The 26551-nt window shown below is 50.8% G+C and overlaps 1 protein-coding gene across 1 annotated transcript; it reads right to left on the minus strand.

Annotated features, from left to right (window-relative positions):
• Positions 1–449: 449 nt before the first annotated feature.
• ITM2C (integral membrane protein 2C) lies at positions 450–25769 on the minus strand. Its single transcript, XM_058812185.1, has 6 exons — positions 25626–25769; positions 11286–11423; positions 9177–9365; positions 8798–8908; positions 4464–4614; positions 450–2198 (listed from the first exon to the last, which is right to left on the minus strand). The coding sequence occupies exons 1-6, from the start codon at positions 25737–25739 to the stop codon at positions 2107–2109; spliced, it is 795 nt and encodes a 264-aa protein (XP_058668168.1). The 5' UTR covers positions 25740–25769; the 3' UTR covers positions 450–2106.
• Between the last annotated feature and the right edge of the window lie 782 nt (positions 25770–26551).

The following is a 26551-nucleotide window of genomic DNA, read 5'->3' on the forward strand; positions in this document are numbered from 1 at the left end:
TTCTGGGTGTAGTGAGGAAAGGAAAACCCCAAAGACTGGCCCCACAGAGCCAGCCAGGAGGCAAATGCAGGCTTAGGTCACGTTGGACACATTTTCTGTAGAAATCAAACAGATGGAGAAGCAGGGCTGAGCACAAACATCCAGTGCCCACGAGGCACCCGAGCAGCAGAGCTATCTGTCTGCTTCAGAGACCTGAGCTGGGCACCTTCCCCACACAGGCTGCCCTGGGTGTCCCAGGGATGGCAGAGGGAAGGGCCCTCAGAGCCTGCAGGCCTGGGCAGCTCCCCAGCAGGGCAGCCACATCCCCACAGCTCTCCCATCTCCTTGGGAGGGCCTCCCCACTGCAGCATCCATCCCACTGGGCTGGACCCCCCAGCTGCTGCCTCCCATCAGCCACAGCTTTGTGGCTCCCATTGCACACCAACACACACTTCACACATCAGAGGTAAAAGACTTTATTATCCCATGGGTTTTTCCTAAGAAGTAAGATTCCCACCAGACAAAATATACAAAGCATCTTATGTTTTCTTTCTACAACTGCATTCTCACCCTATGGAACAGTGAGCACATGAGCTGACCCCAAAGAACCAAGGTTTGCCCTTACAGCTGCGGGACTGCACAGTTAGCACATCCAATGACATCATGCAGAACCAGAGGGGAGGGCAAGAGGCCTGTGTGCACCTGAGTGCAGCCTCAGGCTTCTAGAAATGAAGAGAAATGAGGGCTTAAATTTACCAGTTACTTCCATGAAGTGAACCAATTCTCTGACCCACTTCTTGTCATCCTCTTGGCAATTAAAGGCTGGGGCTAGCAGCAAGTTATTGCTGGGAAAACACAATGCTAGAAAAGTAAATACCCATCTGGCAGTGGGAAACTTTCCACACCAACCTGCAAGAAGTGCACCTAATTCTTCATTTTACGTCAAGCTTAAAGCAGAATGAAACCAAAGTGTCCTCCTCTACTTGACAGAAATTAATATTTATAGCTATGTTTATGTGAAATAATAAATACTCAGCCTCTAACGATATACTAATTCCTATTGCATTACACGACCATCCTGAGATCCTGTTTTGTTTTCACATAATTAACTCATAAAATTAACACTCAGAAGTTTAAAATATATTAACTTTGCATTTTGGTTCTGCTGAGTTAATGATTGTACTTGCATTTACTTTATCCTTCCTCTTCCAAAACAACAGGCTCATTTCAACAGATGGTGAACAGGTCCAGATTTGCTGGAAACCAATTAACAAGAATGTGCCAAGTTGAAACTCACCCCATTCTTTCAAGCCAAAAAACTGCCTGCATTTCAAGAACCTAATTAGTTTTAACTACATTTATGGAACGGAGGGAAGAATATTTAATTACTCTGCAATTCTTTTGTCTGATGATCAATAGAAATGCAGTTTTGTTCAAACAATTTCTCTGCAGTATATTGATCAGCTGAATCTTGCCTTCTATCAGTATCTGTACTCCACTGCTGCCTGCAGATAATGTGATACACAGCTGGATTACAGTGATTGCTATCAAAACAGCTTTCACTGGAGGAGTTACATAAGAATACACACTGTCAAAAGATTTGAAAAACCTTCTTCTTGACTTGCCAGTAACCACCAGTTCTGCTGCTGGCACTTCCTTCCCTCTGCTGAGCTCTCAAACTGCCCTGTCTGTAGCCTCACAGCTATTCCTTTCCTAAGTGCACCTGGTTTAGGTCATTGTATCAGCCCCAAAATGGAAATCCTCCCCTTGTGCATACCCCCTCTGTCCCAGAGCAATATCCCAGCCTGAAATTGCTCAGCCAGGAAAAGAGCACCTATTTCCAGCATTTCTATTCCTCTACCCAAACCTGCTCCCAAAGGGGATTTCCATTCTGTTATGTGGAAGAAGCTGCATCTACCCCCAGTTATCTTTGAGCACTGTGTAAATTTAAGCCCAGCCAATGTCTTGGGTAGGTAGCAGGGAAGAAAGGGCCACAAAGGACCCCAGAGGTTAGAGCTGCACAAGCTGGGGGGAGTATAAAAAGTAGCCAGATTACCATGTCTAAAGAGAGGGCTGAGAGCATGTGTGTGCAAGCAAAGCCAAGGGAGGTTACATCTGGAGAGTGCTTCATGACTTTTGGCAGATAACAGTTTCGACCACAAAAGTGTTTTCAAAGTGACGAATGCGATGACAGTTTCCAGCCTCACGTCGACTGATACCTAGAGGTGATTTAAACAGAGGAGAGAGGTGAATCAACAAATGAGAATCTGCAAGAACCAAAGCAGAGAGGGGAAGGAAAGCAGATGAGATGCAATTTCTGAACACTGAAATGGGGGGACAACATAGCCCATATGGAAAGCAGCCTTATCTGGTCTTTGGAAGAACTAACAACCTCCTCTAGGATATAGTCCTGCAGTAAGAGCTGCCATGGGCTGAAGGAGTCACCTGGCAACAGCTGGTTTCAGCTGACAGCATCTCAGCGTTATCTCAGGGACCAGAAAGCCTCCAGAAACCAGCAGAAGTCACAGCCAAGAAGTGTTTAAAGCACCTGTTTGTATCCCTGTGTGCCTGATCCTGCTGTGGCCCCAGCCTGGGGCAATGCTTCCCCCTGGGTAACACTTCCCCATGCCCTCCAAATGCAAGTCCCCAGCTCTGAGCAGCTCTGCTGGCAGCTCCTCCCCCCTTACAGCAAAGCTGGGGTGCCCCAATGACTGCCAGGGCTCCATGGGAGTCAGTGCAGCTCCCACTAGGAAAGCACCATCAGCTATAGCCATGGGGACTGCACCCTGCAGCTTCCCCAGAGACCCCAACCCCACTGACTGTAGGTCCATGTACCAGGTGAGCCTTTAACTATACCTTAAAAGCAAATTATTACAAATACTGGTATTAAAGAGTATTTTGCAGCAATGTTACCACTGCAATATAAGATACATATTGCTAATTTCCATGAAATCATTTTTACACAGTCCAATGTTCCCTCTTCACAACATTTTCCATACTATTATGAACTTAATTAATTAAAGGCAATTTGCGGATCTAATCTGCTCTGAATAGCTGCCACTGAATCGGGTGCCTTCATTAGGGAAATTTTCCAAACAATTCCCAACAGCTCTGCCATTAGTTCAGCCCCAGGAGCCCACGTGGAAATGAATTGCTGGCTCCTGCAATCATTTCTGCAGGATTTGTATCAGGCTGATGGATGACACAAACACAGCACTCAGCACCCGTTTGCAGCATCCTGAAGTTGGGCTTGGATTAACTGCATGGGAAAAGGCAAAGCCCCAGAGGGAAACCAGCTCTGGCCATGAAGAGCCCAGCATGGCTGCACCAGCCAGAGAGGGGCTGTGATGTGGGGTGAGGAGGATGGGGCAGGGCTGTGATGTGGGGTGAGGAGGATGAGACTGGGCTGTGATGTGGGGTGAGGAGGATGGAGCAGGGCTGTGATGTGGGGTGAGCAACAGGGACAGGGCTATGATGTGGGGTGAGGAAGATGAGACTGGGGTATGAAGCTGTGATGTGAGGTGATGAAGATGAGACTGGGCTGTGATGTGGGGTGAGCAACAGGGACAGGGCTGTGATGTGGGGTGAGGAGGATGAGACTGGGTTGTGATGTGGGGTGAACAACAAGGGCCAAGGCTGTGATGTGGGGTGAGAAACAGAGGCAGTGCTGTGATGTGGGGTGAGAAACAGAGGCAGTGCTGTGATGTGGGGTGAGGAGCAGGGCAGGCTGTGATGAGGATGAGGAGCAGGGGCTGTGAGGGGCTAAGGAGCAGGCAGGCTGTGATGAGGCTGTGAGGGGGTGAGGATCCGGGGCTGTGATGAGGATGAGGAGCAGGGAGGCTGTCAGGGCTGAGGGGCAGGGCAGGCTGTGATGAGGATGAGGAGCAGGGAGGCTGTCAGGGCTGAGGGGCAGGGCAGGCTGTGATGAGGATGAGGAGCAGGGAGGCTGTCAGGGCTGAGGGGCAGGGCAGGCTGTGATGAGGATGAGGAGCAGGGAGGCTGTCAGGGCTGAGGGGCGGGCAGGCTGTGATGAGGATGAGGAGCAGGGAGGCTGTCAGGGCTGAGGGGCAGGGCAGGCTGTGATGAGGATGAGGAGCAGGGAGGCTGTCAGGGCTGAGGGGCGGGCAGGCTGTGATGAGGGTGTGAGGGGCTCAGGAGCAGGGGCTGTGATGAGGGTGTCAGGGGCTGAGGGGCAGGCAGGCTGTGATGAGAAGCAGGATCAGGGGCTGTCAGGGGCTGAGGGGCAAGGCAGGGCTGTGATGAGGATGAGGGGCAGGCAGGCTGTGATGAGGGTGTGAGGGGCTAAGGAGCAGGTAGGCTGTTATGAGTGTGTGAGGGGCAGGGGCTGTGATGAGGATGAGGATCAGGGGCTGTGAGGGGCTGAGGAGCAGGTAGGCTGTGATGAGGGTGTGAGGGGCAGGCAGGCTGTGATGAGGATGAGGGGCAGGGGCTGTGATGAGGATGAGGAGCAGGCAGGCTCTCACGCCGGCGGGCGCCGCGCCGCCGCAGCCGGTACGTCTCCTTGCCGCTGCACAGGCGGTAGATGAAGGAGCCCAGCTGCTCCATGTCGCTGACGTGCTCCGTGGCGATCATCTCCTCCTGGATGATGTACGTCTGAGGCAGGTATGTCCCCTTCTGCAAGAACAGAGTTCCCACTGAAATAAGGCACAAACACTCCCTGAACACAACTGTTTCACGCAGAGCACCATGAACAACCAAACTGGGGAAAACTCATTCGCTGCTGAGGCTCAAGCTCCACTTACTGAGGGCAGTTATGTGTGACTTTGTCCTTGCAAGAAACTGTCCCTTGCTACTAGCACAGTGCACACAAAATAGATGAGATCCAAAAATGGAATGTTCACATAAGGGGTGAAGTCAGTGTAGTATCAATCCTGTTATAAACTGACCCAAATTTTAGAGCAGGATGCCCAAACTGTAACTCTGAGAGTACAACAAAGCCATCTGGAGAGAAATAAAAGCTTAACCAAAATTCCAGGAACTCCACTGAAATGTGCACTCTACATTTACTTCAAAAGGAAAAAATCAAAACCACCAGCCCAGTTCAGATTTCAACATTCTCCTCTCCTCTCTGGTCCATTGAGCAGAACCAAGTGATATCCTGCCCTTAGTGCCCACAGGAATGGGGACTAGAGATGGGCCATGGGCAGCACATTCAGAGAAGAACTGAGCTCCTGACACACCTTCATTGCCCCAGGAATGTCTGGGGCAGTGACATCCCCGTTGTTGGGTAGAGGCCACTGTGAAGGCCAGGGTGATGAGTGAGGTGTCATGGCAGAAAGCTACCAGGAGATGGAAAAAACAGGGTTTCAGTGAGTCCCCAGAGATGGAGGTCTCATCTTCCACAACAGGAAAGAGTTCAGCTCAGCACTGGAGACTCTCTGCAAGCTCATTCCCAGGTGCTCAGGGCATCTTTCATGTTTGGACATCACTGTAGCAACAAACAGCTGTGTAACAAGGGCAGCCTGTGCCAGGGATTCTTGTGAGCAGATGCTAACTAGATCATGAAGCAAAGAATCACCTCTGGTCCCTTTTCCTTAAGAAGAGTCAAAGAAATAAAAGAACTGTCAGACCCAGGGGCCAAGCATAACTGTCTCCAGCTGAAAGGTGTAGCTGGGGGTGTGTATTCTATTCCCATCTGTCAGAGCTGGGGCAGTTCTCTGCTGTCCCTGGGCAGTTTTTTCTTTCTCTCTCCCCCAGCCAACCCTCCCTGCAGGAGATCTCTGCTGTCCATGGCCACTGAGTGTCCCTGCAGGGCTGATCCAATGCCAGCATCCCATGGGGAGATGCTCCGCCCAGGGGAGGAGCCAAGCATTCCTGCCTGGATCCAATCTGAGCCTGGCACAGCACAGCAGCCTCTGCCCCCTGCACTGCCAGAGGAGCAGCTTTCTGCTGCCCTGCATGGCCAGAGGGAGCCCAGACCCATCTGCAGCAGCCCTGGAGCTGCAGAGGAAAACTCCCCCCTTGTGCAGGATCCCTGCTGCAGCAGAGCCACAGCTGGCACTGCAGGAGGGCTGAGCCCCCCTGGCATGGGGCTGGGACACCTCCCTGGCACACAGGGGGCAGGGACTGCTCTCACTCTGTGACTGCTGGGTTTTTTGTACTAGTGTATTTGTATTTTTAATTTTCCTAGTAAAGAACTGTTATTCCTGTTCCCACATCTTTGCCCGAGAGCCCCTTAATTTCAAAATTATAATAATTCAGAGGCAGGGGGTTTACATTTTCCATTTCGTTTTCCATTTAGCAGACACCTGTCTTTTCAAACCAAGGCAATAACCAAGCAATAGCAGCACCATTTCAGGATTCACCTCTTCTGTTTCCCAGGACTGGTTATCTCCACAGAGACACACCTGGAAACACACTACCTTAACTCAGTGCTGTGCTGCTGAGCTGGCACAGCCAGGTAGATCAATAAGGCTGTCCTCTAACACTGCAGGATTAGAGAATTAGTGCCAGTTTGTACTGCACTAACACTTCAGTTCTGTAAGAAATTCCATTATTGATTCTCAATAATAGAGAAGGCAGGGGGGCTGTGAGATACTTGCAGCTCCTGGCAGGGGGTGTCACAGTGACAGCTAGGGCTGGGGTTCAGGATGTGCCACACCCTTGGCCTGGGGAGAGGCTCAGTGACACAGACATGAGCACACAAGCCAGTTTCTTCACTGTCTCAGACTGAAATAGCTGTGGCAGGTGAAGGGGGAATCACCACTCCTCCATGGCAGGGCTGTGCAATAAGGACAGTACCTTCAGCAAGCTAAAGCTGTGACCATCTCATGTTCTGCAAGAGATGTGGATGGTCCATCATGTAACTTGGTCACCTCCAGGCTCCTGCTGCTGTAGGGGGAGCATCCCTCCATTCTTTTATGTCAGACACTGATGCAACCCTGGTCACTGAACTATCACACCTGTGCAAAACAAAGCCTGAAAGAAGCAGGCACAGGGCATGTGGCAGCCACTCTGCAAAGGGGCATTCTGGCACCAGGCTGGCCAGGAGGAAAGAGCAAAGGAGGTTCTCCAACTCCCTGAGCTGCCCCAGTCTGCTGGAGCAAACCACTGGTGTTAACTGCTGGGCTGTGATTTGATTCTAGAAACAGGGATGCAGTCACTGAACAGATCCAAAACGAAACTTTCTGCTGGGAATAATTCTCATTCATTAGGGACTTGACTGCATTCAGAGATACAGAGAAGGAAAAAGTCTCCAATTCCAAGGACCAACAAAGCTCACCCAGCATCCAAAAGGCACAAGTTTTGAGCAGCAGGGGAAGTCATAGGGTCATAAAGATCCTCCCTGCAGCAGGAATAAACTTGAGCTTTCTGCTTGATCAGCAAGGCCACCCCTCCCACATGTGGCCATGAAGATGACAGGCCCATAGGATCACAGCTAATTCAGCTGGGGAGGGACCTCAGGACTTTATCCTACCTGGTCTTGAAATCTTCAAGTATTTCAAGGAGGCAGCACAACCTTCCTGGGTACCCTGTTCCACTGCTTCACTGTCCTCGTGGTGGAAAAATTTTTCTGAGCCCAAAACCAAACTAATAATTTTAAAACAATGTCTCTAAGGTACAGGTTAAAGCCTCCAGGGACAGATTGTACACTACTGAACCATCTCAATAATCACGAGGTCATTTAAATTCACACCCGCTTTGGGCTCTTCACACATGACCACATATGTGCTTATGTAAGCATAAGCACATCCCTTTTTAAATCCTCTTTTTAAATTCAAAGACAATGCATCATTTTCACTGACTGTGAGTTTATATCTGTTATTTTAGGATGTGACCAGCACTCCCAATCTCTCAGTTGTTTTCTCTCAGCTTGTGCAATCCTGCCTTTTCCATTTCCCTCTGCCCAGGGACTGGTCACCTGCCAGGGTCAGGAGCTGTGACAGGTCTGGATGAGTTGTAAGTAAATGTGTGTTGTACCCCAGTGGGTTCCCAGCACATTTGCCAGACAGTCACAGTGCATGAAATTGTGAGGACTGCAAGGAAACAAACTGGGAGTGGGAGTCTGACAGGGACTGGAGATCAGGCTCTCTCCAGGCATTACTGCTTGTCTCTGAGCTCACACTGCAAAGTTCACCATACTGCACATAGCAGGGAGCGAGCAAAGAGAATTTAAGAAAGAGTAAGAATTAGATTGTCTTTTTTCCACCTTTCTTTTGAATAGACCCTCACAGGAGTGATAAAAGACCCAGGCTCAGTGCCTTGATTTACCTGCAGAAGACTGAGACAGATATGTACCTTTTTCAGTCTGCAAAATCCTGTGCTTTTTCCCTGCTGTGAAGATTAAATAGTATTCTATTTTAAGATGGCTGCTTTCAGCAGCACAGGCTTCTGAACTGAACAAAATCGCTGGTACTAAACCAAATTAATGCTGGCTGTGAGCATAACTGCATGAGCCCAAGCCTGGTGCTGTAGCCCAGAAGGGAGGGCAGCACAGATTCCCCCCAGAAAGGTGAGTGCTGAAGGCCTGTTCCTCCCCAAGGGACACTGAGAGCTCTGCAAACCACAGTGCAAAACTCAGAAGGGGAAAGCAAGGATTTTTTTCTTTTTTCCCTTGATTCCTAGTGAAAACCAGAGGGAGGGAACCTGCTGCTTCTGTGTGTCTCCCTGGTCAGGCTGATCATCATGCCAGTGTTACTGCACTGTCTGCACAATCAGTACTTCAGCTAAACCTGCTGAAGCCTTCACTCTATGTGGAGACTCAGGGCCAAGGCTCACTGCCCCAGACACAGCAGTTCTGATTTGCCAGGAGCTTTCCAACTCAAGGAAAGCATGCAGAAAAGCAGCAGGGCTGTACCTTCACGTTGACCAGCAGCTCCCACAGGTTGCGAGGAGGCATCACGATGGTGGTGTTGAGCTCGATGACGTAGCACTTGTCCAGGGTGATGTCATGATATGCTGTCAGACCCTGCATGCCAAGCACAGGAATGACACAAATGAACCCTCTGCAATGAGCCCTGACTGGGAAAATGGGTGAGGAGAGGGAATTCAGGGAAGACAGGACACTGTGTTAAACAAACCTCCCTACCCTGCAAGCAGAGCAGGTTGGAAAAGCCCAGAGAGGGCAGCTCAGGAATAGATCCTGTGACAACAGAGACAGTGCTAGGCCATGAGCACGGAGCTGTGCACCCAGCCCAGCCCTATGGCTGCCCCCACAGGCCCCAGGAGCTCCTTACTCGCTGGAAATCGTGGATGATGTCCGCAGGGTCACTCCCTCCAAACTGGGGCACTGGCACATTGATTTGCTCGTAGTTCTCCTCAATATAGATCTTGACATCCTCGTGCAGCTCCAGCTGCCCTTTGAAGGGCGAGTACAGCGAGTCTTCGTACAGGACCCCGCAGTGGAACACGCTCTCACGGGGCAGCTGTGGGGTACAGCACAATCCAGGCAGGGCTAAACAACACCCCCCAACAGCTACAGCAAACAGGAGTGTACCCCTGCTGGGTAAAACACTCATCAGATGCTTGAGGGTATTGTAAGATCAAGGTTTTTAGCAGAAAAAAATTCTTGGTGAACTTAGTGCAAACTACCCTTGTGAAATGACCACATCTCACTCCATGCTAGCCAGGTGTAGCCATGATATTTTCTGAAAAATCCTTTCCTGAGGATTTTTCCTCCTGAGAAGCTGGGAGGCTTCAGGAACAGAATGTAAACAATGGTTATCTGCTGCTGTGGAATGCAACAGGTGCATCTGGGATTGGTTTCATGTGGTTGTTTGTAATTAATGGCCAATCACAGTCAGCTGGCTCAGACTCTCTGTCCCAGACACAAGTCTTTGTTATTCATTCCTTTTTCTATTCTTAGCCAGCCTTCTGATGAAATCCTTTCTTCTATTCTTTTAGTATAGTTTTAATGTAATATATATAATAAAATAATAAATCAAGCCTTCTGAAACATGGAGTCAGATCCTCATCCCTTCCCCTCATCCTCAGACCCCTGTGAACACTGTCACAAGCCAGGTCCAAAAGGAATAAAGAATTTCCTGCTGGCTTTTATGAGGAGTAATTCAGAAAGGCAAACTGACTGCCTGCAAGCTCTTGTATTTCCTCACCAGGCTGTTCACATCCCTCCATGGCTCCCAGTAACTGCATTTTTCCACAGGAGGCATAGAAAAAATGGTGTATTTTTTAGGAGGCATAGAAGCTTGGGCTGAGCAGAGAATCATTTCTAGAGGCCCTTGTAGCTCAGAGTGGCAAATGCAGCAAAACAAAGTGGATTCACCTCCCAGCAAAACAGGAGCTGCTGTTCTCTGAGCAGCCTGGGAGGTGTCCCTGCCAGGACCTCCCTGGGGGCCAGGGCTGCTTCTCCTCGGGAAGTGCCACCACCAAAAGCCCAGGGACAGGTGCCCTCACCTGGGACAGGGCTGTGTGTGAGGGGGGAGCAGCCCTGGGGCTGTCACAGCGTTTCCAGATCAGGTGTGAATGACAACGGGGAATAAAGCACTGATGATTTCTTGAAACAAAACCGCAAATTAATTTGACAGCAAGGAAATGTATGGAGAAAAGGAGTATATAAAAAGACTCTTCTGCTGAGTGGATAAGTGCTGGCTGAAGAGATGAAGGCAGCAGCAGTCCTGGGAGAACTCATTCACTAATAGCCACTCCACAGCACAACGAGGGCTCCAGTGCAAATCAGTGCTCAGGGTTTCTTGGCTAAACACTCAGCAAGCCAGAGCTCAGCAGTTTCCTCCTCAAAAAGCAGCTCTGCCCTGTCTCATTCCCTGTGTTCTGACCCTCCACAATGCTGCCAGCCCAGTGCCTTGGCCAGGCTGGGCCAGGCTTTGCAAAGACAATGGGAAGAAAAGGTGCTGAATTTAATGGAGGTTGAGGGCTCACTTTCTACATCATCTCCCACTTTGTTCTTACTTCTCTGCTTGCTTTATTAATAGCAGCACCTATTTTTGTCCCACCGACAGAGTTTTTCTGAGCTAGAGCCTACAAAACCTACTGCAAAAAGCTGTTCCCTTGCCTGTACCCCCCTGCTCCCTCCAGGCTTGCTCTCCCCTCACAAGCCATGCTTTCAGACTGCTGCACCCCAGGCAATGGGGTTTAGAAGGTACAACTGGCAGGATATTTTTATGCAGTTAATGAGAAAGCAAAACAAAGCCATAAGGGAATGGGAGGGTTTCTGGAAGGCCCTTCCTGGCATTGGGAATGGAGGTCAGCCTGAGCCTAGCACTTAAGAAATGCCTCATCTTCAGTGCCCAGCAACAAAATCCAGCAGCACCTCCCTCAAAGACTGCTAGGGTTGATGGAGCCAGAAGTGCTTCCCAAGTGTCTCCTACCTGGGTGATGAAGAAGTATCTGTAGACGTACATCGATGCAAAGACCAGCCCCAGCAGCAGCACGAGCAGCCCCATGGTCAGGTAGCACACCCCACTGAGCGACGAGCGGCGGCCCTGCGCCGCGGGGCCCGGCTCCTCCTGGGGACAGACACTGAGCTCAGAGACTGCTCTGGGCCACCAGCAACCTGCTGAACCCTCTAAGGGTGCTCTGGGCCACCAGTAACCTGTGAACCCATCCAAAGGGTGCTCTGGGCCACCAGCAACCTGTGAACCCATCCAAGGGTGCTCTGGGCCACCAGCAACCTGTGAACCCATCCAAGGGTGCTCCAGGCCACCAGCAACCTGTGAACCCATCCAAAGCGTGCTCCAGGGCAGCAGTAACCTGCTGGGCCCTCAAAGGATGCTCTGGGCCACCAGCAACCTGCTATGCCCTCAAAGAGTGCCTCAGGGCACCAGCAACCTGCTGGCCCCTCCAGGGGTGCTCCAGGCCACCAGCAATCTGCTGGCCCATCCAGGGCTGCTCCAGGCCACCAGCAACCTGCTGAACCCATCCAAAGAAGTTGTGTTGTGCAATGAACAGGGCAAGCACCGCCCTGCAAAGCTACTTCACACCTGGCAACAGTAAAACACTTGTGCATTTTTCCTCCCTTACCCCAGATACATAAACTATATACATTAAATACCTATATATTTATATGTATTGAAAAAAAAGTGTCTGTGTGTGTGTTTGTGTGAACATACACAGACATGTGTATCATCAGCTTCCCACCAATTGTTCAGAACAAAGACAAGCTTTGTTTCAGTGGGAGGTAAAGACTGACCAAAAATAAAAAATAAGATCAGGAACTCTTAGTTCTTGGTTACTGAATATAACAGCATTTATGTATTTATAGCCATTTTTTTAGTTGAAGTGCTGCCACTCATGGCAGAATTTCTCATTGGAAATTTTTGTGATGGGAATTACTAGTAGTCAAAATTGTTTAGTTGAAATGCTGGCACTCATGGCAGAATTTCTCATTGGGAATTTTTGTGATGGGAATTACTGGTACCTCCTGGCCCTGCTGGGGTGAGCTGACACAAACAGATGTGATGATCTCAACTTCATTTTCGAGCACATTGCAGCACAGCTCCAAAGGAAAATGGACAGGGCATCAGAAGAAAACAGACCTGTCCTCTTCAGAGTGCTGCCCCATCTTTACAGACAGTAGCCAGCTCACCATGTCACAGCCCTGACAACAGAGGGCAGTGCAAAGGCAGGGTTACCTCCCACAGACAGCTCATCCCAACCTGTGATGCTCTTGTTTTTCTACCAAAATAACCCTTCAAATGTTAAGCAGAATGATGTAAGGCCTTTCAGAAGCAGATGAAAGGAGCTGGTTCAGAGATGCCCCAGTTTCCACACAGAAGAGCTGAAAGCTGCCCTCAGCTGAGCAGGCAGGCTGGGGAGAGAGGCACCAGGGAGGGCTCTTGCAGATTAACTCCTCTGTGCCATTTGAGATCTGTGTTTGACTACAGACACTCTCCACAGCTACTTGGAGACTGCCACGAATGGGAGGATGACTGAAAAGCAAACATCAGCCTCTTATTTCTAAGGTTCCTCACTTCTTAAAGGAAGAGATGTTTCTCCAGAATAACCCTGTGGCCAACACCCACAGGGTGATGCCAGTGCTGAAGCCCCAACAGGACAGGCCCCTGTGTCCCCACCACCCTCAGGTGGCATCAGATCAGCTCTGCCCAGCCCAGCTGGCAGCAAACATCTCTTTCCCTTTCCCTACCTCGGAGCAGCCCTTGCAAGAGCAGCAGTTCAGTGCCAGGCTTGGAGGCATCATTCCTGTCCCAGACTGGGACACCCATGGGGACCCTGCCAGGTGGGGATTCCCTGCTCCAGGAGCTCCACTGAGATGCAGGAACGGGGGCAGAGCCAGGAGCCTGCAGCCCCTCTCCTACCTGCTCTACTCCCAGCCAACAGGGACTCCTCCAGATACTTTTTTATTCCTACCACATTCAACCTGATAACTGCCAAGACCAAATTGCTTTGGGGAGCTACAATTCCAGCACATCTCCAGGAGAAGTTAATCTACATTTATTTCTGCTTCATCCCAGCTGCTGAAAGACCCACAGCACCTCGATTCACCTCCAGCTTCCTGCACTGAAGGATCACTGCAATCAGTTTGCTGCTGCTGCTCCTCCAGCAAATAAAGGGATGAGCAAGCTGAAAAATATTACATTTTTCCTCTCCTTCTGCAGACAATGAGCAGCAACTCTGACAAGCCACAAAGAACAGAAAATAAGAAATCACATTACTAGAGGAAGTTTCAAGGCTCTCTGACATGAACCACTAGGACAAGAAAGTCATGCTGGATGTCAAGTGTTTCACAAAAGCAGCTTTCCCCAGACACTTGTCATCACAGAGAGAGTGCAGACAGTGAGGGTGAAGAGAAAGAAGAGGATCTCCTGACACTGAAGCAAGGCTGAGAAAATGTTTAATGCTCTGCAAGTGAACCATATCCAAAGGGTGCCAGGTTGCAGTGCTGGTTAATTGTTCAAAATTGCAATACAAGATGTTTTCCATTCCCATCTGTATGGCAGATTACCTTTGTCAAGTGGGCAGTTTGCCTTTGAGTGACCACATTCACTCCTCCCTTGGGAGGGGGCATCTGCTGATAACAGCTATTGAATGTCACTGCATGGCTGATAAGAACTACAGCATCCCATTGGGAGATGTGAGCCCAGAGGGAGGAGCCAAGCATTGCTACCCAGATATAATCCAGAGGTTTTGAGACACCAGCACGGCTGCTCCACTGGATTCCCCAGAGGAACAGCAGCTGCCTCTCCTTCCACTGGATCTTCAGAGGAAGAATCCATCCTTCTCTACAGGATCCCTGCTCCAGCAGAACCACCCCTGACACTGCAGGAGGGCTGAGCCACAATTCCAATGGGACTGCTGCCAACACCCTGACCCACAGGGTGTCAGGTTGGGTTCTGACTCTGTCAGTGTTGTTCTAGTGTTCTACATTGTTTATTTTATCCTTTTATTTTTTTTCTTCCCTATTAAAGAACTGTTATTTCCTGCTCCCATATTTTTGCCTAAGAGCCCCTTAATTTAAAACTTATAGCGATTGGGAGGGGTGGGGAGGGTTTACATTCTCCATTTCAGGGGAGGCTCCTGCCTTCCTTAGCAGGCACCTGTCTTTCCAAACCAAGACATTAATGCAGCACTGCTCCTGCTGGGGGCTGCCAGCGCTGGCTCCAGGGACGGCCTGGAGAGGCTTCATGAGGACACAGCAACTCAAAGGGCAAAAAAATACTCCCACTAAGAGAAAAGCTGTGTTTGAGGAATGGTAGAGAAGGGAAACCAGCCCACAATGGTTTGCTACTTGCTAGGATAGCTCTGTCTTCTTTGCATGGCCAAAGACACTGTAAAACATCCGGCCTCTCATTGCCAAAGATGGGTTTTGCTCCCTACAAAACATTCCTGGCTTCAGGAAAATTGCCAGAGCTTTGCCCTGTGGGAGAAGCAAAGCAGAGCTTTTATCTGGAAGAAGTTATTAAACAAACCCCCAAATTCTGAGGGAGGAAAGAAAAAAATCAACAGCAACCATTCTGAGAGAGCAGCAATTTAGGCAGTGAGGTTAAAAATGCAGCCAGCCAGGCCAAGGGGAACAGTTAATACAGTCCTGCAAAATACTGCATAAAAATCACCTGGAAAACCTGACTGAAAAAGTGTGTCTCCATCCCCCAGCCCAGCAGATGGAAAGGCCACCAGCCTTTATCACTGTGAATAAAGGACAATTTAAAAGCAGCTACCTCAGTCTGCAGCTCAGCTTGGGGCTGGAGGCATCCCCAGCAGGACAACTCATCTGCACCAGCCTGCAAAAATCCAAGTTTATTGCACAGGCTGCTGCCCTGCTTGTACCACTACACACCTCCCTTCTCACAGGACCCCCACTCCTTGCAGTAGAATTGTTTACAAACAGGGTGCTCTAAAAAACAGAAAATCCATCACAGCTGATTTCCATCTCTTCTTGCCTAGGAAAGCCTGGCTCCTCAGCAAGGGGAGAATCAGACTTGGCAGCAGGGTTCTCCTGAAGAGTTCTTCATGTCCTCAAGGTGTGCATTTCCAAAGGACAAAAATCAAAATATTAACACACAAAAATGCTGTACTTTCACCAGATATTTAACAATGTTCCAGAGAATTCATTAACCAGACACACTGCTTGCAACAAGCTATACTATCAATTTTCTGCCTTGATCAAGCTTGGGTTTTTTTGGCCAAGAGGAATGGGAAAGTTGGGGTTAAAACCATCCCTCGGAAGAGGTAGGGACAGCTGAGTAAATGGGCTTTCCTCTTTTTGTTTTTTTAAACACGATATTGCAAGAGCTGGAGGTATTTTACACAAAAATGAACATAAGGCCCTTCCTCCCCTCCCTGGGCTGAGCAGAGGACAAACATTTATTTGTTAGAGAAGGAAAAGCAACAGCAGCGGCAGAAGGGCAGCATGTCCATGGTCCAGGCACTAGAGCTGTGCATGTGGGGAGGATGCACAGACACATCCCAGCTCTGCAGAGCACCTGCTGCCTCTCCACACACTGATCCCTTCTCTGCTCCATTTTCCTGGGCAGTACCACTTTGCTGACCCTACAGAAAGGGCTGGGCCAGCTCCCTTCCCAGGGAATCATTTCAGAAGAGGCAGTGGGTAGAGCTCCTTATGCTCTGCAAGCCAAGGGGAAGCCACAGCTTGTTCTTCCCCTGCATGGACAATGGGGGAAAAGCACCCACCTGTCACAAAAAGCACCTGCACATCTTGGCATTGTCCTGCTAATCCTTCATTCCACTGGGACACTCAGAGGCAGCTCCATACAGAAGCCTGAGCTCCCAGACATGCTGACTCTGACTGCTGTCAGGCATTCAGCCCAGCACCAGCAGCAGACAGGATATTGGAATATAAAAAGGAATTCCTTTCCTCAGATAAAACAGACTCTTCACTATGACTCAGTGCCCTGCCAGCTCACAGGGCCAGCACAGCAACAGAGTGCAGGCAGCAAATACCCAGATGGGAAAGGATGGAGGCATGATACACACCATGGGGGAGAAGAGGCTGGAAAGTAGCCTGAAGGGTGGGGAAAAGCCCTGATTCAGTCTTCATGGATTTTCTTTGGAATTTCAGGTCTTGCTGAGGACATGATGAAAATGGCTGGTGTCCTGTCATCCCTGTTTTGTACTGAATGGTTAAGGAACAGTTCTCCTACAAGGGGGTTGGGGGACAGAAACCTGGCTGGGCACAATGTCTGGTTCAAGATTTAGAAATCAAGTATCAAGTTCAAAGGCCACAGTGAGTCAGAGCAGGGAAACCTCCCAGACACCTGTGGCTGAGCAAACCCCTCCAACTTCCCAGCACTGAGCCTTAGGACACAGCACTGCAGGAGCTGGTCACAAGAACCATACCTAGTGAGATGCTGCCTTTGGAATTTCTCATTAATACAGGAGAAGGTTATAAAAATAGAAATGTGACATTATTGCTCCTTCATCACCCATGCCTTGCTGAAGACGACAGAAGTGAGAAGATGAAAAGTGTCATGTCATGCCTCAATCCCTTCCCAAGTCACACATTGCCTTGGCAGAGATGGACTCAGCTCTGGGCCTTTTTCTGCTCCTGCAGCTTCAGAAACACAGGAGCCCTCCACAAACCCTGCTCCCTGCATTCTGAAACACATGGGTTTGAAATCTTTCATTTTAGGTGTAGCAAGGCCTGACAAACTGGGGACAGAGATTGGCAAGTGTCTAAATATACACCCCCGACAGGAAAAGAAGCGTGGGCTGACTAAAAATAGTAGATGTGATTTTGATGACTGACAAGTGAGGAGAGAAATGCAATGCAAAGGGATGCAGTTTGGAGAGCAGTGCCATCTAAAATATGCCATCACTCTGTGGGACACTGTTCAAGGGAGCAGCAGCCTGAGCTCTCAAGGTTTGATGCCCTGACATAACTGCAGACACTGCCATGGCTTCCTCAAAGGATGCAGGCTCCAAAGTTAAGAAACCCTCATCAGAACAATGTAACTTGCACTCAGGAATTCCAACACAGTGGAACTCTGTGGTGGAGAGCCCCAGGGATGGCCAGAGCCAGCTGGGTGGGCAGGCAGGGCCCAGACTGGAGCAGCTGCCAAGCTCTGCAGCAGGGAGGTGAGAGACTACACACAGGGAAAAGGCAAAGGCAGACAAGAAGAGGGAGAGGAACAGAGATAAAATATCACAGCAAAGGCATCCTGGCATCCATCAAAGCAGCCCCGACACTCTAAAGAAGGTTCCTGTGCCAGATGAATGAAAAATGAGTCCTGCCCTCAAGAGCAGTTATGCTTGGAGAGAGGAGAGAAAGCAAAATGAGGAGAATACCGGGTGAGCCCGTGGGGGAACACTGCCTGAGGATCTGCCCTGGCTGAGAGGGGTCAGAGCTCTGCACTGACAATGAGAGGCCTCTTAAGGAACCCACACTTGGAAGGGGAGTCCTTCCAGGCTGAAGGGCATTTCTGATGCTCTAGGTCTGCATGCACAGACAGAAAGGAAAACACACACACATATATATATATATGGCTCACAGTTTCCAAGGCAACCAAAGTCCCTGCTCACAGTCCTTGAGCAGTGCTTGCACTGGCCACAGCATTTCCACAGAGAACACAACTGATGACTTTCAGACTCAAAGATGCCTGGAAGCAAAAAAACCCCAAAAGCAAGCCAGTAATTAAGGGACTATCACAGCTGAAGGCAAAAAAAAGTTGCAATAAATGAATCTACTCACACCTTTGAGAGACACCACAGCATGTGACTAGCAACAAAGCCACCTGCCTCAGGAGTCACTTCACAGTGCTGGAAATTAGAATATCAAAAACAACCACTGGCTAATTAAAACCCCCAGCATTGTTGCTATATGACAAAGACAGCAGGATGTTAAAAATGCAGCCTAGCATGTGGGAGCTCCTGAGCACTCAGTGATCATATTTTCCTTCTCCCTCATTTCATTGGCAAGAGAGATATAAACCCCCCTCTTTTCTCCTTTTTTCATCCCTTTATGGAACTAAAGGGCTGTTTCTCCTCCCTCTTTGCACAGGGGTGAGGAATTAATTTCCATATTTTTGTTTTGTTTTGTTTTTTTGGCAGAGGCACAACAACTTCCAGCTGGAATGATTCCAGCCTCCCTCTCCTTCTCCCAGGAGTAAAACCATTCAGAGCATTAGCAGAGCCAACAAAGCCCCTGGTAAAAACAAGACTGTTCTTACCACGCTCACAGCTGAAACCCTGAGCATCCTGTTGAACAGAGAGGCTGGCAGAGAGAAAATAAACAGCTGTGACAAAGTGGCAAAAAAATTAAAATATCCCAACCTGGGCATTTAACAGCCTGACTGCCAAAATACTGATAATGATAAACACAGCCTGATTTCCAGGCCACTCACTGCAATGATGGGGAAAATCAGTCCCTCCATGGAACAACACCACAGCTAAAAGGCTCTGGAGCACCTGGGGAGGGAAGGAGCCAGCACAGCCCTGTGAATGAAGGCCATGGGTTGTTTAGGGTTTTTTACCAAAAAAAAAAAAAAAACCTGAAGTGGGAAGTGGCATGAAAAGAATGGGAATCTTCCCCAGGAGAAGAATGGAGGTTAAGCTTTGGCACTGGGTCTCAAACCTCTCTAGAGCAATGATAGGCAAAAGCAGCTCAAGCAAGAGTGAAGCAGAGCAGCTGCTCTGGGAATAGGGGAAGCTCTTAAACTGAGAGGTTGGCAAATTCAAAGAGAGCCTTGACTCAAAATAAAGACATATGCAGGTGGGCAGACACCTGACTCCTTAAAAGACCTCTCACAAATGCCAAAAATATCCAAGAACACTGTGAAACTGAGGTAAGGAAATGCCAACAGCTTTCAGCTTGCTCTTGGTGTAGCTGAGCCTTCCTTCTCCTCCTGGGTGGAGGGAAGAGAAGCTGCTACCAAAGCCAGTCTGTTTGCTTCTACCATCATGCAGGGCTTGGAAGAAGCAAGCCATGAGCCTGGGTCCCCACCAGAGTGCTGAGCTCTCCCATGAGACTCACTCCCCTTTTCCCAGCCAGCAATTGTACAACTGCTGCCATGTAAAACAAACCCACCAGCAACCCATGCAAGTGGCCCTGGGCACAAGCCAAGGGAGACACAGGCTGATTTTGCAAGAAGTGTGAAGGATTGGGTGCTGTGGCAACACATCTGAAAGCAGAAAATGTGATGGGAAAAGACACATCCAAAGGTTTCACATGATTTCACCTGAAGCTTCTCACCTCTGGTGATGCCTTGGGAGGCTGAGGAAGCACAGGACTCACCTGGACACTGCCACTGGGCTCTCCCTGCTTCCCCCAGCCAGCTCCATGTCTGGAGAGCTTTTGGGTGTGTGCAATTTAAAATCACAGCACCCACCTTGGAGCTGGCAGAGATGGTCAGAGCAGGCATTCTGGATCTCACCAAAAGCAAGCCAAGCACTGCTGATCTGGCTATGGCCAATGAAGCCAGCACTGTCCCTCCTCACTCTTCCTCTAGATGTGACTGATTCCCAAAAGCTGGAAGAAGGAACACAGCCATGCCCAAGATGCCCAAGAACATCCTGCCTTCTGCTGATTCTGCAGACAAGAGGGACAGTCCCAGCCAGAACCCTGCACTGATCACTGCAAGCAGAGGGGCAGAGTCCAGCATCTCCTGTCATCTTCAAGGAACCAGACTTGGTTAGAGCATTTGCTTCTTCCCTGAAAATCAGGATTTGCACAGTGTCACACCATAAAATGAAGTCACTGCTCCCTTCTGGAACACTGACAGCTATTATCTTTTCTCCCAGCAACAGTATAAGAAAACTGTGACAGTCAATCCTACACTTGAAAATTCACCACAAAGAAAAGGTGTCTAGTTTAACAACAGCATGAGAGAGGAGGCAAATTTGCCCTTCTCTTTGTTGTTCAAACTGACTTCAAAGGTAGGGCATGGCACCAAGGAAGACAACTCTGAAAAGCAAGTGCAGAGAGATGAGTGCAAAAACCCAGCACCCTCACACTGTCCTCCTTCAAATGGTAACACTGGCATTAAAAAAATACCCAAACATTCCTAGATTCTCACACATCACTTGGGACGAAAATAGGCACCTACAAGTCAAGATGGCGTTTCCATCTCCTGTAAACCTGGTAATGAGCAAACATTGGTAGCACAAAATCAGCAACTGCAGAGCAGTGCACAAGGACACCTCATCCTCCATCTCTCCAGACCTGGCTGCAGTGCTCTGCTGGATGCAGCTCCCTTCCTCTGGGCTTCTGTCTCATACTTACTTTTGGTTCATTTGTACCCTTTGAAACTCTTCTGTTTAAAGATATTTCTTGGTTTTCTGTGTTCAGCCAAAAAAAAAAACCTCACCAAAACTGCTGTGCCCAAAGCAGGTAAACTCAACAGGTTCTTCCCAAGTGAAGAGCTCCTCCATGCAAAGCTGGGCTGGCTCCAGCTCTGCCCCAGCTCTGGGAGAACACAAACCTCTGCACAGCTGTTTCCAGCTCCTCTGGCTCCAGCTCTTCAGTCTACATCTCTTTGGTGAAAGACAGCTACATGTTTCAAAATTGAGTTGCATTTATAATGTTTCTGCTTGGAACAGATACTCTCTGTCCTAATCCCTCAGCCAGTTTTAGTCAGATCCTTTGTCATGCTCAGCTGGAATATCAAATATTCATGTCTGGAGTCCTGTAAGACACTGAAGTCCAGTATTTCACTAGAGCAGATCCTGCAAGGGGTCCAGAGCATCTTTTTTATTCCAATTCAAACCTTTTCCTCTCTTCCAGGGCATCCCCAAACCACAGAGAACCAAAACCAAATGACAGTGCTTCTCTTTAAGCTGACAACTCCATATAGGCCACAAAAAGAAATCACCATGGTGGTTATAGGAGGGTTGGGCAAAGACCAGGAATAACTTTCTGTTACAGGAGGCTGCTTCTTAAAATGAGGATATTCGTATTCAACTCCCTAAGCCTGAGCAGGGTGAGAACCCCCACAGCTCAAGAGCCTCAAGGCTGGACTCAAGCCTGCAAACATGTCAATGAGCACAATCAATCCACACTGCTGCCAGCAAGCTTTTCCTTCCTCTCTCTGAATTTCCAGCCTGCTTTGTGAAAAAGCCTCTTTTTCAAAGACTCTTCCTCACATCCCCTTCCCTCGCCATCTGTCTCCCACCTTACAATGCGCAAAGGAGTCGCTCCCCAAACCCAGCACTGCCCTGGCACAGCAGCACCCACAGGTTGGTGTCACCCTGCATTATGTGCCCTGAGAGCCTCTGCTCCTCCACCTGTCCCTGAGCTGGAGCCCAGCTCTGCAGCGTCACTGCTCATGCAGCAAATCCCTGGGACAGCACTGCTGTCCTGCTGTCTCCACAAAGCACTGAGCGTCTTGGGCTTGCTCGGGCAAATGCAAAGCATTCCCAGCTGAGCATCAGGAAAGGCAGGGGAGTATGGACAGGGCACCAGCCCCAGCACCGAGGCACTGTCTGCCTGCTTTGGAGCTCCACACCCACAGCAGAGCTGCTCCTCACTGGGGAGATGCTCCACACAGGGAACAGAGGGGTCCTCAGGAATGCGCTCCCCACGGGTTTCCACGCTTTGCCCTGCTGTTTCTGCCAAGCAGGGCAACCACGCTGGGTGTGGGAGCTGTGGCAACAAGGAGGGGGCTGGGACAGCTCAGCTGCCAGCCAGGAGCTGGGGCACCCAGCAGGGAGAGGGGCAGCTACAGAGAGACCACCCAGACACAGAGGGTTGGATGGATCCAGTGCCAGGCAGCAAGCAGCTCCTTGTGGAAAACTCCATTCAAGCAGGAAGGGTGTGATCCAAAGGCCACTGAGTCTTGTCAAGGCTTTGGGAATGCAGATGGGATGAAAGACATCAAATCAAAGCCTGGTATTACTGAAGCCAACCAAGAGCAAAACATCAGTCACAGCCTGCAGGCAGCATTGTGTGCACCCTGGAAAGCCCCTTGCAGTCCCTGGGGCTGTGAGGCACTGCCAAGGTGTTTCCAGCAGGCTCACCAGGCTGTGGGTATGGAGAGAGCTCTCCCAGTCCTGCCTGGCCCGTAAAACCCTTCTGTCCCACCAGCCAGACCTGAGCAAACACTGCCCTGCCTTCGACACTCATCCTTCCAGAGACAAACAGCACTGCAGGAGCAGTCCTTTCCCAGAGGCAGGACAAGAGGCTCCTGTGAAAGCAGCCCCTGGGTCACCCAGATGTGTTTCCTGCAGACCCCCTGTCCCCAGACACCAGCCTGTGTTGGCTGTCAGGCACCAATTCCCCCAGGCACTCTGCACAGAGGGCTGACAGGTGCCCTCCTCTGCCCACTTCCACCTACACTAGGTCAGGCTGCAGCTGTTCATGAAACCCCTTCTCCTCTGGCTCTTGCACTGTCTCTGCCAAATAATGAGCAGGTATTAGAGGGATGCACAAGGGATCAAAAAAAACCCAAAAAACCCAACCCACGTTTTGACCAGAGAGCTCCAGCCATCAGTGTTATTTGGTTCCTGTAGATTTCAACATCCACCACAATCACAAGGAGCACACTTCCCAGCCCAGTTACAGACACAGCCTATGTGTCTATTTATTTCCATTTTAGACTGCAAATATGGGGTTCAATTAAAACTTTCTGAATACTATTTTGCATCTGAACAAATATTTCCCAATGAACACAAAGGCTGCATAACCTCAAGCTGCCTTCTGCTCAAGGCTGCTACATCCCTATAGTTCCTACTAAATGACAGGATTGTTTCTTCTATAATCCCTTAAAGTCTTGCAACAGTCTCAAAATTACATGGATTTTTCTGACAGGAGTTTAAATATTCTGCATATTCTTCCTGATTCAAGCCAAGCTGTGCAGGGAGAAACAAGGTTCAGGCACATGCAAGCTTGCTGTCAGGACTGCTCACCTACTACTTTTCAGGACACATTAGCATTACAGACATCTTCCTGCCTGCTGCATCTCTGCATTCACCAAGCACCTGCCAAAATCCCCAGGCTGCAGAAGCTGCCGCTGAATCATCTCCCAGCTCTGGCTCCTATCACTGGGATTGAAGTTATGAGATCAAAGAGGAGAGGAATGCAGAGCATCTTGTTTGCATGTCACCAATGCCATTTTGCTGTGAGGCAGCTCGAGAAAGACATACACAGACAGAAATTATTGGCAGCAGGAGCGGGAGTGTGGCAAAAAAAGCCTGGATATGGAAAGACCAACGCCACAAGCTGGGTGTCTGGAAAAGGTAAAGGTCCAGCTAAGCCCAAGCAGAAGAAAGAATCCACTGTCATAGTCTGAAATCCATTTCCATAGTCTGAAAAACACCATCAGGAAGAGGCCACCTGATGTCAGGGGATGTGCTGCTCCCTGGACATCCTCACACTGCACAGACTCACTGTAACCCACTCCTGCCCTTATTGCATGGAACTCATGTTGATGTTCTTACATGTCTGTCTGCTGGAATCAGGAGATTGTTGAGGAGTCTTTGTTATAAATTCATGTTTTTAGGTTCCTTTGTAGCTCACAGAGGTGGGCTTAAAAAAACACCCCCCTGCCTCCCAGGAGTCAGAGGAAGGCCCAAGGCAACATAAACACCCCAAAATTTATTATTTGCTACCTAAGCCAATTTCATACATTTGGCAGGACCTGAATCAGAGTAATTTTGATTGCTGGGATCTCGCAGCACTAATGATAGAAACAAGCTTCTGTCATCTGTTATTACTTTTTAAACTGCTTTTTTCACAGTGCTCCTGAGAAATGGACAGATCCTGCCTGAACCCAGTCAGGATCAACAGAAGAACTGAGTTTCTGGCTGTGGAAGGCTGGTTTAATGGCAGGGTGAGCTGAAGTCCAGTGTGACAGTCAGATTCCAGGGTTGGACATCAGAGGCAGGAAGCAAGCGAGCACCTGAGTTCTGTAATTAGGAAATACAGTCAGGAAATCACTGAGAGGTCACTGTCAACCACGTTTCCCCAGGTCTCCGCAGAGCTCCCTGGTGAGATTAACAGATGCAATCATGACAGACTGAGCACAGTTAGACCCTGGCAGCACAGCTGAGAGTGAGCGTGTCATCTGTGATGGGAGAGATCATCACGGTCTGACTGCCTGAACTCTGCAGAACAGGGCAGTCTCCTGAAGCCCCTGCTGCAAAGCACTTCTCCAGAGCCATTCCCACTTGTTTGCTGAGGCACATGAGGAGGAACACTCTGCACTGCTGCAGGAACAGAGCAAAACCACAGCTCCCACATAGTTCTTTGAGTCAGAGAGAGACTAGGGTTCAATAAATGATCAGACCACATGCACAGCCTAGGCATTTATGAGGAATACAGAAATGCCATTTAGGACTCCTCCTGTGACACGGGAGTGCTGTAACAGGGCAGAGTGGATGCCGTGGGTCAGGCCCAGCTCAGGATGACACCCTCACACTACACAGAGTGGAATCCACCCAGCAGGTCCACCCTCACAGCAGGGCTGGCAAGTGGGGCTCTCCAGCTTCAGAGACTTCACAAACATCCAACTCCTGCCAAACACAGCAGTGCCTGGTTCAGTGTCCGTGCTGGAGAGGGGCACTGCCCGTGTCAGCCCCGCACTGCCCGGCATCCAAACACAACAGTGCCTGGTTCAGTGTCTGTGCTGGAGAGGGGCACTGCCCGTGCCACCCTCGCACTGCCCAGCACTGCCTGGCCACGGCTCTCACAGCCCGAGAGTGACCCACACGGCTGTGCCCAGCCCCAGCGCACCTTCTTCATCTTCTGCTATGGATGTTCCAGTGCCTTCGCTCCCCTTGTGCCCGAAGAGATGCCTGCAGGCATGAGCACTGGCTCCCCTCTCCTACCCATCACCCGGAGCCAGCAGGGCAGCTCCACATCACCGTGTCAAGTCCCATCTGCAAAGCATGTAGAGCTCTGTGCCCTTAGCCCCTGGCTTCCCATCTTGCTCCAGCACCATCTGCTTTCCTCCTCTTGCCTCTTCCCCGTGCCAACCCAAAGCCTTCAGAGATGGCCGGGTCTGACATCCACCCGTGCATGACCAACCCGAAATTACATTCCCGCAGGCTAACCCGCCCGAAGGGATGAGGTCTGCTGCCCCTGTGTGCGCTGGACATTCAGTCCCGTGCCCAGGGACGGCTGCTGGCGCCAGGGCGCCCCTACCCTGCCCCATCCCCTCCCCGCTCCTCTGAACTCTGGGCGCCCACCAAGCCCCGAAGCCGCCGGTAAAGCCGGACACCTCTGCCGGTGCCTGTCCGAAGCAGCACCACAGCACCCGCACCCCTCGACCCCCGCCGCCCCTCGCCCCCGCCCCACTCACGGCGCCCGGGGGCAGCAGCACGGCGCCCGCCACCCCATCGCCCCCCGCCGCCTTCTCCTTCTCCTTGTCCGGCTTGAGCGCCGCGGGCGGCTGCTGGACGCCGATCTTCACCATGGCCCCGCTCCGCCGCCACCGCCGGCCCCGGCACCGCCCCGGGGAGGGGCCGCGCCGCGCCCGCCCTCAGCGCCGAGCTCGCCACGGGCACCGGGCGGGCACCGAGCCCTCAGCGCCCAGCCTGCCACGGGCACCGGGCGGGCACCGAGCGGGTACCGAGTCCTCAGCGCCGAGCCCCGCACGGGCACCGGGCGGGCACCGAGCCCTCAGAGCCGCCCGCGGGCACCGGGCGGGCACCGAGCCTTCAGAGCCGAGCCCCGCACGGGCACCGGGCGGGCACCGAGCCCTCAGCGCCGAGCCCGGGCACCAGGCGGGCGCCGAGCCCGCCACGGGCACTGGGCGGGCACCGAGCCCTCAGAGCCGAGCCCCGCACGGGCACCGGGTGGACACCGAGCCTTCAGAGCCGCCCGCGGCACCGGACGGGCACCGAGCCCTCAGAGCCGGCCCGGGCCGTGCCTGCCCGCGGGGCCCCGCTGCCCCAGCACCCCGGCAGCACCGGCGGGCCCCGCTGTGACCGGCCGGGCTGCGGGACACGGAGCGGGATCTGGGGTATGGCACGGTCAGTACTGCCCGGGCACTGCTGCCATCGGGTCAGCAAGGGGGAAAAACCAAACAAAACAAAACAAAATCCAACTACCCTCGAGGCTGAAGCTGCATCAGCCTGCAGCAGATGGACACAGAGCTGGGGTTACTCTGGGGAAAGCTGGAAAACCCAGCTGCTCCTCGCTTGGAGGCCACAGAACGGGATCCATGGAGGAACTTGGGTGGCCTTTCCCCAGGATCAGCTCGGGCAGCACCGCAGATGGATTATC

This window comes from Ammospiza caudacuta, chromosome 11, assembly GCF_027887145.1.
Source record: "Ammospiza caudacuta isolate bAmmCau1 chromosome 11, bAmmCau1.pri, whole genome shotgun sequence".
Lineage (NCBI taxonomy): Eukaryota > Metazoa > Chordata > Aves > Passeriformes > Passerellidae > Ammospiza > Ammospiza caudacuta.

What these genes read in the sequence shown, in the direction of transcription:
- ITM2C (XM_058812185.1), bottom strand. Translation starts at nt 25,739, where the DNA reads ATGGTGAAGATCGGCGTCCAGCAGCCGCCCGCGGCGCTCAAGCCGGAC. An exon ending in AGCTGCTGGTCAACGTGAAG is followed by an intron (nt 4,615 to 8,797) that starts GTACAGCCCTGC and finishes CTGTTCTTGCAG; the next exon opens with AAGGGGACATACCTGCCTCA. An exon ending in GCGGCGCGGCGCCCGCCGGC is followed by an intron (nt 2,199 to 4,463) that starts GTGAGAGCCTGC and finishes AATCACCTCTAG; the next exon opens with GTATCAGTCGACGTGAGGCT.